The sequence below is a fragment of the Brassica oleracea genome, unplaced genomic scaffold, assembly GCF_000695525.1.
Source record: "Brassica oleracea var. oleracea cultivar TO1000 unplaced genomic scaffold, BOL UnpScaffold01087, whole genome shotgun sequence".
In the NCBI taxonomy this organism is placed as follows: domain Eukaryota; kingdom Viridiplantae; phylum Streptophyta; class Magnoliopsida; order Brassicales; family Brassicaceae; genus Brassica; species Brassica oleracea.
This window is the reverse complement of record NW_013617653.1, coordinates 18924-29442: the sequence shown is the minus strand read 5'-3', so window position 1 is coordinate 29442 and position 10519 is coordinate 18924. Positions and strand designations below refer to the sequence as shown.

The window sequence follows — 10519 nt, the reverse complement described above, 5'->3', positions numbered from 1 at the left end:
CCGACGGACAATGGTCGTCGGAATATACCGACGGACAAATATCCGTCGAAATGTACCGACGAACCAATTTTCGTCGGAATAGACCGACGAACAAATATCCGTCGGTATATTCCGACGACCATTGTCCGTCGGAATATACCGACGCCCAAAGTTCGTCGGAATACACCGTGGAATCCACTACGTCGGAATTGTCCGAGGAACGTTCTCCTTCGGTACCTAGTTTTTCCGATGAACTCTGGTCTCGTGTGTCCGCATCGTAATATCGTCGGAAGTTCGTCAGAATGACGTTTCTCGGTATTCGTCAGAAAGTCGTCGGAAGTTCTGACGAAATTCCAACGAATTTTTTTTCCGACAAAACGATACCGACGGACAGGTTCGTCGGCAATTCGTCGGAATCGGTCTATTCCGACGAATTGCCGACGATTTCGGCCATCAGAATCCCCCTGTTTTCTTGTAGTGAAAGTGTAGGACACGGTGGAAACGCATTGCAAAATCCAGCCGATCCAGGTATCGCTAAACCCCATTTTTTCCAAAACCGCCCTTATGAAAGACCATTCAGGTCTGTCATAAGTTTTACTAATGTCTGTCTTTACTGCCATTGAACAGTTCTTTATAGCTCCAGATATTTTCAGATAGTGCAAGACTTTATGGGTAATGAAAACGTTATCCGAGATGGCTCTTTCAGGTATAAAGGCGGATTGATTCTCAGATACAAGGTGCAATTATTTATAGAGCTATTTCAACATTAAGTATGTCCATGTGTAGAACGTAGATGAGATTATATAGTTTTCTACATTAAAAATAAGGAATGCGCACAAAATATGACACTGATAACATTGATTGATGTACTAGATTTAACTCAATTTGATACCAGAAATAAAATGATACTCTTCATTTGTAATATTATCATTTATATAGAATTTGAGAAACATACGTATATGCACACACGCGACGTATGCCAATGTTTTAACAACCCGTGCCTGTTTTCCAACTTCCGGGATAAGAGTCTATATTAGACTTTATAATGCATACTTTTTTTTGTTGGTAAGATGTGAGGCGTGATATAATGAAATATCAATTCAACATACTTAAATTGAGATAGTTAACAAATTGATAAACCAAAGCCTTGATTCAATACAACAGAAACGAGTTTTCGCAAAAGCAAAATGATTGCTTGAAGCTTCAAAACGACATTCATGCATGCGTACTACATCCATTCATTCACAAGCTCTCCACCTAACGTCCCATGAATAAACGGAAACCAAAAAAGAGTTCAGAAAGATAAAATTATAATAAGTTAATTTTTTTTTTTTTAAAACCCCAAAATGGAATATAATTGCCATAAATATATCATATGATACATACATATCATCTATTGTTTTCTTGTTCGTATGCTCTAAAGAGTGCACAAGTGTTACAAGCAAACTTCATTCTCGAACCGTTTCTCACCTTTCTGTTTAATTTTCTTTTTTCTTTGGTAAAATGTAAAGACTGTTTAAAATTTAATCTCCCTCTCTATATATATATATATGTATATATGTATGTATTTTCGGCTATAAATATAAAGCCGACTATGGAAAGAAAGATAGATTTGGGGAAACTAATAAATGTTGTAAAGAACCCATCTCTCATTCTCGAATTATTGTTTTTGATTAGTGATAGAGAGAGAAACATATATATAGAGAAATATAAATACTCCTAAGAAATTAGAAGAGAAATATGGTTAAATCGAGAGATATGTTGCCGTCCTTGGCGATGGTGTTAGTGCAAATTGGCTACGCAGGCATGAACATTACGTCGAAGATGGCTATGGAGGCCGGCATGAAGCCTCTCATCCTTGTCGCTTATCGCCAAATATTTGCCTCTATCGCCACTTTACCGGTTGCATTTTTCCTTGAACGGTACAAAATCCTACTCATTAATATATCTATGCATGAAATTTGATCAACTAACGTTTTTGGACATGCATGCTTATATGATTAGCTTTTCTATTATCTTTTTGAGCTCTAAATAATTAAGGTTTTTCATATATGCTTATGACTCTATATATTATTTACATAGATCTTCGTTGTGTACAATAGCTAAAATATTGGTTGAAGTTAACATCTGAAAGTGATTTTTCAAGTTCGTATTACGTCTAACTGAGAAAGTACAAAACGATGACGTTGAATCATCAATGATATACTAAAACGTAAAATGGGAGTGTGTGTATATAACTAACTATAAGGAAAAAAACTAATGGCTTTTGGAACTGTGTTGTAGAATGATTTTTACCTCTTCCACATTTTTTGACATCAACTAAATTAATATTACTTTCCAAAGTTTTACAAAAGATGGTTTTCCATTAATAAAATTGAACTATAGCTTACACTTAAGTTGTAGGAAAAAAGGTTTACAAAAGGTCAATATGTTTTGACCAAAAAAAAAACTAGAACTTCACCCACGCTGGTTGATTTAACTTATGTTCAACGTAAATTCATAAACTGCTGGTTTTATAAAAATATCTCATGTATGTTTTTTATGTTTTGTAATTTACATATAAGGTAAAATATATCATTTTATATATAGATGTTTGGTAATAATTTTTTTATTTGTGCATAATATTATATTAAAAAAAATTATAATTTCATACAATTTGATGTAATTGTATTATTCATATATTAACATGTTATTTATTTGTTAATTTATTTTAAAATGAAACAACATACTAAAAAATTTAATTTTTGCATTTGTTTTCTAAGAATTATTATTAATTTTATGATATTTTGTTTTTTTGAAAATTGAACTCTCGAAATTTTTATATTGACTAAATTAAATAGGGTTTAAAAATTGTTTTATATACTATATACTATATATTTCAGTTTGTGTTTTTATTTTCACCATAAAAAAACAACAACTATTATAATTAATTAATTTAAATTAATTTTAAATGCAGTGGCAAAATCTGTAAATACAAAAAAATATAAAAAGGAAATACTTAATTATTGTAAATACAATGGCTGAATATGTAAATAAAAAAAAATAGTTAATCTGCTATCCATGTTTCCAAACAGTTCTTGTTTTAATTGTTATTCATGTTTCCAAACGATATCAAAAAATACTGCAGTTTTAATAATATAAATAACTTGATTAATATTACGGTTACTTTGAATGCATTTTCAGTAATTGATTTTCGACATTCAAATGATTAGCAACTAGTAATTAATTTCCATTCGGAGGATTAAGGTTATAATGCGTAAGATAATATAACTGAGAATAAGATATCTACACGGCATCGTTTAACTATCCGGAGACTAGGATATAACTACGCATATTATTGTAAGCTGTAGATTTCTTAAAGACTAACTATTACGGAATCGTGAAGAAAAACTGCTAAAGCGCAATCCAGTTTCCGACTAGTAGTCACTTTTGGAATTGGAATAATAATAATAATAATGTTGACACTAGCCTTCTTTAGTTTTGTTTTGGTTATTAAAACTAGTACGTTATTAGAGTCTCTCTGATTAATCTAGTTATCGTCAATCATAGTCGTTTGTCGAATTATACGTAAGTAGGGCATGGTTATTAGGGTTTGGATTTCCGTAAAATCTTTACTCCGTAATTATATACGCATATATAATATATACATATAAATATATGTGTATTAAGGATCCAGGATGCCCAATAATCACGCCCTAACATCATCATTGATTCCAATTTTCGAGAGAAACAAATGAGAAATGTGACGCATCTCACACAATCCATGCGTCACGTTTCTTTCTTAAAACGGAAAGCACAAACAGACAAACAAACACATGATTCCAGGAGAGTTAGGTGTCAGCTGATATTACCAGGGCACGTACTAATACGATGACGTTTAACTGGCTCACTCCACTCAGATGGAAAAAAACAAAATCTATCTTTTATTCAGTGTTGAATTTTTCTCTCTTTAAAATCCTATTTTCTAGATGTTGGTTCATCCTAGTGGGTAAAAACTCTGTTTTTATTTTCACGCTAAAAGATTAATTGATTAATGATTAGTGACTGATAAAATGTAAATTTCAAACATGGTTTCTTGTGCAGTAAGACAATACCCAAAATCACAATAAGGGTTCTTGTCCAAGCCTTCTTCTGCTCTATCACTGGGTATTTACACATATATATACTGACCTAGTAATTATATTCTAATTTATAAACAATTATTTTTGAAAGAGTTGTTAGAAAGCGGTTTCACTTCATTTTATTTGTAGTGTGACAGGAAATCAAGTGCTCTACTTCATAGGACTTCAGAATTCATCTCCGACCATCGCTTGCGCCTTAACTAATCTCTTACCGGCGGTCACTTTCCTCCTCGCTGCAATCTTCAGGTTCTATACATTAATAAGGTTTTCATTAGCCTGAACTCTTTTATAATAATATCTTAAACACTAAACAACATTTTCAGACAAGAAGCTGTAGGGATTAGAAAGGTATCAGGACAAGCCAAAGTGATAGGGACAGTAGTATGTGTCGCCGGAGCAATGCTTCTCTCCTTCTACCATGGCCACACCATTGGCATTGGAGAGTCCAAGATCCATTGGACCTATGCTCAAAACATCACGACCCATGGTTCCGATTCTGCCGGTTCTAACTTCTTCTTAGGACCTTTCCTAATCATGGCTGCTGCCGTTTCTTGTGCCGGTTGGTTCATTATTCAGGTAACTTATTATCAGTTCCTATCTGGAGAACCTAATTTGAACACAACCCAAAATAGCAGATACCTAAAATCAAGAGAAGTAGTCTCATATAGCACTAAACACATAATTTTGTTCAAATAACATTAAAAAGTTAAAAGAAACATTAATTAGCTAAGAGTTTTACTCTAAAATCAAACTAATTTTTAATTTGGTTATTGCATTTTTTTGGTTGGTATAAATCACTAGACTTTTTGTATAATGCATACAGATTATAATAGTTGTTTAAAAAAATATTTTGGTTACAGACGAAAATGAGTGAAACATTTGCAGCACCATACACGAGCACACTTCTAATGTGTTTGATGGGAAGTATCCAATGTGGAGTTGTCGCTTTAATCTCCGATCACAAACTAGCTGATTGGTCTCTCAGCTCTCCTCTCCGCCTCATCTCCGTCCTTTACGCCGTATGACTACGTACATATATATGCTATGATTAGACAACAATTTTATGCTAGTATTTAATATAAAAGCGAACGCAGGGAGTGGTGGCGTCTGCGTTAGCGTTCTGCTTAATGTCATGGGCGATAAATATAAAAGGTCCTCTCTACGTCTCTGTTTTCAGCCCTTTAGTGCTTGTAATCGTCGCCGTTTTCAGCTGGACTCTTCTTGAAGAGAAACTCTACACCGGCACGTACGTTTCTATGCTCTCTCTATATAAACATTAATATAAAACCGGACGACCATGATGATTTGGATGATATATTTGTATTAGGTTTATGGGATCAGCACTTGTGGTTATTGGGCTATATGGTGTTTTGTGGGGGAAAGATAGAGAAATGAATGAGAAGGAAGACGAAGTAGAAAACCAAAAGAAGGTAAAACAACAACCAACAGTCAAAAGGGATGTTAATGAAGACATTGAGTCGAGATTATCGTCTTAAAATGTTGATGCTTCTTCATTATATAAAGTGGATATCCATTTTTAAAGTGTTTAATGTGTATACCATTTTGAGGCAAATGATGGAGTGTTAAGTTGTGTATTATTCAAAGGGTTCATATTACTTATGATCATGTCTATATATATTTTAATTATTTTTAATCTTTAAGCATTCCCATTAATTATTTTATTCTTAGAAGTCAAAAACAAATAAAAGCAAAAAAAATGTTCTGTTTCATCGTTGGATTAATGTATAACGCCCCGAAAGTCCACCGCTAATGGGCCACCCACGCCCGCTCACTCGGCCTGTAGGGCCCATCCCATTCGACGGTCGGTCCGTTAATTTCTCAAGACTCAAAATCATTGTTTACTGACCCTGCAATCACCACCCGACCTTTTCCCATGCTTTGATCTCACTCGCACGCTACCGCGAATCACTTTCCGATAGGTCACCCATCCTTTCACTACTCCAGCTCATCATGCACGCTTAGCTCTGGAGTTCTTTCAGGATGTGCTCCGGAAAAGGTAAGTCAACTTTGGTGATATAGGTAGTCAAATCAATTCTCTTAAAGCATTTTCCATATATCACAACTCGAGATGTTACAATTTACCCCCTTTCAAAGAACGCAACGTCCTCGTTGCGCCCCACGACAGGTCTCAATACGCCTCTCAAGTCAGAACTGAGATGACTAACCAGCTCTGATACCACTTATAACGCCGCCCACGGCTAATGGGCCACCCACGTCCGCTCACTCGGCCTGTGGGTCCCATCTCATCTGACGGTCGGTCCATTAATTTTCTAAGGCTCGAAATCATTGTTTATTGACCATGCAATCACCACCCGACCTTTTCCCATGCTTTGGCCTCACTCGCACGCTATCGCGAATCACTTCCCGATAGGTCACCCATCCTTCCACTACTCCATCTCAAGCACGCTTAACTCTGGAGTTCTTTCAGGATGTGTTCCAGAAAAGATGTGCTCCGAAAAAGGTAAGTCAACTTTGGTGATATAGGTAGTTAAATCAATTCTCTTAAAGCCTTTTCCATATATCACAACTCGGATGTTACATATGTATGAGTTCTTTCGTTGGCTCTACATAGATCTCTGACCACATGAATCTCTAAAGAGAACTTTGGTAGCATATTTAATCTACAGCTTGACCAGTTGATTTACAGATAAGATCCATAACAAAAAGATAAGAAAATAGTTGCCCAACAAAAAAACTAAGAGAGAATAAAATCTTGCAACAAAAGTGCAAAATAAAATTAAAAAAAGAACTTATGGAAAAAGTTTATATATCATTCTATCAAATTCAAACTTAAGATAATAGTATAAGCAAATATTTGATTGTGGCCGACGTCAAGCATCTTCAGTGAGCTGTTGGTCCGCTCACTCGGCCTGTGGGTCCCATCTCATCTTTCAACTATCGGATTATGAAGAAACCATATGAACAACGATCTTTTGCATGGCCATTAAGACCATCGTCTCTCTGTTTTTCTCAATCATCGGATTAGTCTCATAACCAGGCGCAATAAAATCTGTCTTACAGATACCAACACTCGCAGAAAAGTTATCATTGAGATCGAGGATCTTACCGGAGTCCTTGATCAAAAAAAAGACACAGCATTTCTGAACATTGTGTTCACAATAGCATAGGCTTCAGCACACATTTGCAGATTTAGGCCTCTCGTCTCCATCGTTTCTAAGGAGTGTGCTGATGAGGAAATACGTGTTTGCCGAGAATCTTTCAGCTTCTGTCACTGTCACGTTCACGAGATCTTTCTTGCTTGGGGAAGAATTAATCAGTTTATTGGCAAAGACTTCACCGCAGAATTTGGTATCTGTTGTCTGTTTACATATTCCGTTGACTGCAAGTTGAGTGTTGTCATCGAGAAGAGATTCTGCGATGGAGCAAACGAGTGTAATCGCCGACAATATCAATAGAATGCGATACATTTTCGTTAGTTTTTTTTTTTGGCTTTTGGTTTTTTTAGTTGTGAGTCTGTGGTGGTTTGAGAATGAGATCTTTTATCTTTGAAAGTTAGGCATATCAATGAATTTATTTCATCTACTAAGATACTCTATTATAAATTTATGTATATGCATATACTTTTATATCATGTATAGAAAGACTAAGAAAATTAGAAGATGATGTGAAACTTGGAACCTATTTAATTTTTTGACAATATATATTATGGTAAAATAATTGAAAATAGTTACTGGATAGTAATCTGTAATATTCTTTTTTTTTGACAAAAAATAATCTGTAATATTCTCAAAGCTGAAGCTGTAAACCAAACTATAGTACCATGTATGTAGAGATAAAAGTCTTTAGCAAACATATACAACAAACAGAGGGGTTGGTGATTAAAAACTCCTCCAGATTCAGTATAAAATACAGAAACACAATATTATATAATAAAATTTCCAAACTGAACATAATTAGTTTCTGACTTTCAGCAACTATATTAACAATAACCTAGCTTAGCCCTCACATAGTGGTCTAGGCGGCGGACGGAGCTTTGGCGTAGTGAAACACACCAGCTTCAGACGAATCTGTAAAGAACTGTGGCATGGTGGTTTGCTGCTTCCTATGGACATCTTCTTCTTCTTTTTCTTGTTTCGAACGCACATTAATGTTCTTGTAATCAAGAGATTCGTCGTTGTAAATGTCCCACCACTTCTTTACAAGCATCTTGATGTCTTGTCTTTCCATATTTTCTTCTTTGCCTGTGAACCTTATAAAAACAGAGTAGCAATTTAAAATCTTTTATCCTTTTTGTTTTTACGTTTTAGCAATAAACAAGAAGATAATTAGAATTTAGATATTATACCTCCAAGGCTTAGAACCAGCTGCGCAGTAATGAACAACTTTGGCTTTGTCAAGCTCTACGTTCTCTGGATGCCTCCAGAGCATGGCCAAAACAAGATTATATGCTGGTGGAATCGGCTTGTATATATCTTTGAAGTACATGTTCAAGAAGTCCTATAAAACACACACACACAAGCAGTTTAATCTTAATTATAATGGTGACATATGTATAGCTTTGGGGTAATTACGTACGTTTATCCAAAACATTTTTTATAATAGATTAATAGCCCATAAACATTGCTTGAGTACGTACATTTATTTATTTTATTATAAAATAGTATAGATTTTGTTCTACCTGTTCAGCAAAAGGTGTGGGAGGGACAACGTTTAGAGTCTCCAAGAGGTTGTAATAAGTTGGAAGGCTTGGCTCGTAGACAAACATACCGGCGTTGAAGTACAACGGTGGCTTAGGACCAAGCTCGGACTCAGGCCACGTCACCTTTTCGGGGCACTGTTGGCAGTAGCCAATCTTATACTGAGGCGTATGGCTCCATGTCTTCTCACAGAAACAGTCTTTAACAGCGTAGAAGTTGCCGTCAGGAAGATCGAACAAGTGATCTATGTTCTCAAATACTTGTATGTCTCCGTCTAAATATATCATCGTGCTATACTCTACAAACTGTATCCACATATTCATAAAATATAAAAATGCAAAGTAGAACTTAGGAAAACAAATTTAGTCTACAAACCCTAGAAACTATCATGAAATCCCCGTTTCTTAAGATTGAATTAATATATATATATATATATAATTATTTTAAAAACAAACTATCATGAACTTGTTTGTATATATATATACCTTCCAAATACGGAGCTTGGAGTAGTTGAGGACGTAGTAAGCCATAGCGAACTGAGTTTGGTTCTCCGGAGGACAAACCGGCTGGATCTCCTTCACGAGACATCCTTGATCTAATAGTTGTCTCCGATGATCCACCGGCACGTCCGGTAATACAGCAACAACTAATGGATACTTGCTCTTAGCTTTCCTTAGTCCTTTGGCGAGACCAACCACTCCTTTCACGTAGTCACCGTTCCCGGCGAGGAACGTCACGTACGCTCTCTTCTTCCCTCCGTTACTTAACTTGGTGTTGATCACAGTTGCCATCTTGTCTGAGTAGTTAAAAGAGAGAAAGCTTTTTATTTGTGATAACTTGAGTTGATATAAGTGAGAAGCAAAGCTTGGCTTTTATAGGCGTTAGGGGTGATTATGGCTGAGTGTTGTTAATTATCCAGAAATGTAGGAACCAATGGATGCTATATCCAACGGCTGAGCTTCGTATTAATTTGTAAGAGTGGGACCATAAGATGATGACATGGCAATTCACTGGACCGTGTGTTAGCGAAAACATGGGGACCACTTACCGCAATAGCAGAATCGAAAGGTGATTGGTTGAAGCGTCTCCGTCTAATTAATACAAGGCTGTGGTAATGCCACGTGGATTTAAGTGGAACCCATGAAGAAGCCATGTTTGGTTGCTGTAATTCAAGGTGCTGAATATTACTCGTTGTAGTCATTTTTGTCAGACCGATGACCGACCTACTGTTACGTATTTGCTTATGAAATCTTAAAAAAGTCAAAATGCAATCTTTTTTTTGCCAAATAAAAATGCAAAAATGTTACTTTGCGTTGTTTTTAAAACTCTGTTTGCCAGCTTCTATTTTATAAAGTCTAACCCAAAGTTTGGTGATTTTCTTACTCTCAAATCTATATATATAAAATTGGTTTTTTCCCTTCTTATGACATGTGGAACGGGGGTTTGTTGACATGTGTCTTCATATTTTTTTTTGTATTTTAAATCTTTTTTCTTTTAGATTATTGCAATTTGTTCCATCAATTTCTAATTATGTACTATCTAATCATTCTCACACTTATTAGTCCCTAAAATTCAAGAAATAAATAAAATAATAAAAATATATTTTAAATATTTAATTTATTTACAATTAAAAATAGCATAAATTTTCACCATTTTATTATTTTTACTATTTCATTTACAAATTATATATTTATTTCACTATTAATATCATAAGATAATCAAACTAAGAATAAGAAACTA

General features: G+C 35.0%; 3 protein-coding genes across 3 annotated transcripts; 1 reads left to right on the top strand and 2 right to left on the bottom strand.

Moving 5' to 3' along the window:
• Positions 1-1602: 1602 nt before the first annotated feature.
• On the top strand, positions 1603-5756 carry LOC106320838 (WAT1-related protein At1g09380-like). The gene is made up of 7 exons (XM_013759189.1): positions 1603-1901; positions 4063-4125; positions 4230-4346; positions 4424-4676; positions 4961-5119; positions 5195-5346; positions 5428-5756. Exons 1-7 carry the CDS (start codon positions 1720-1722, stop codon positions 5594-5596), a joined length of 1095 nt encoding a protein of 364 aa, XP_013614643.1. The 5' UTR covers positions 1603-1719; the 3' UTR covers positions 5597-5756.
• Positions 5757-7024: 1268 nt separating this feature from the next.
• Positions 7025-7549, bottom strand: LOC106320834. Its single transcript, XM_013759186.1, has 2 exons — positions 7262-7549; positions 7025-7195 (listed from the first exon to the last, which is right to left on the bottom strand). The coding sequence occupies exons 1-2, from the start codon at positions 7547-7549 to the stop codon at positions 7025-7027; spliced, it is 459 nt and encodes a 152-aa protein (XP_013614640.1).
• A 389-nt stretch (positions 7550-7938) lies between these two features.
• Positions 7939-9640, bottom strand: LOC106320836 (galactinol synthase 3). The gene is made up of 4 exons (XM_013759188.1): positions 9265-9640; positions 8761-9084; positions 8428-8579; positions 7939-8331 (listed from the first exon to the last, which is right to left on the bottom strand). The coding sequence occupies exons 1-4, from the start codon at positions 9568-9570 to the stop codon at positions 8097-8099; spliced, it is 1017 nt and encodes a 338-aa protein (XP_013614642.1). The 5' UTR covers positions 9571-9640; the 3' UTR covers positions 7939-8096.
• Between the last annotated feature and the right edge of the window lie 879 nt (positions 9641-10519).

Bases quoted from the DNA above. Each gene is read 5' to 3' on its own strand.
- LOC106320838 (XM_013759189.1), top strand. From the start codon at position 1,720: ATGGTTAAATCGAGAGATATGTTGCCGTCCTTGGCGATGGTGTTAGTG. The intron at 4,347-4,423 runs GTTCTATACATT...CAACATTTTCAG, and splicing joins CTCCTCGCTGCAATCTTCAG to ACAAGAAGCTGTAGGGATTA. The intron at 5,120-5,194 runs GTATGACTACGT...AAGCGAACGCAG, and splicing joins TCATCTCCGTCCTTTACGCC to GGAGTGGTGGCGTCTGCGTT.
- LOC106320834 (XM_013759186.1), bottom strand. From the start codon at position 7,549: ATGTATCGCATTCTATTGATATTGTCGGCGATTACACTCGTTTGCTCC. The intron at 7,196-7,261 runs GTGTGCTGAAGC...TTTTTGATCAAG, and splicing joins AGAGGCCTAAATCTGCAAAT to GACTCCGGTAAGATCCTCGA.
- LOC106320836 (XM_013759188.1), bottom strand. From the start codon at position 9,570: ATGGCAACTGTGATCAACACCAAGTTAAGTAACGGAGGGAAGAAGAGA. The intron at 9,085-9,264 runs GTATATATATAT...ATGTGGATACAG, and splicing joins CCAAGCTCCGTATTTGGAAG to TTTGTAGAGTATAGCACGAT. The intron at 8,332-8,427 runs GTATAATATCTA...TGTTTTTATAAG, and splicing joins GCTGGTTCTAAGCCTTGGAG to GTTCACAGGCAAAGAAGAAA.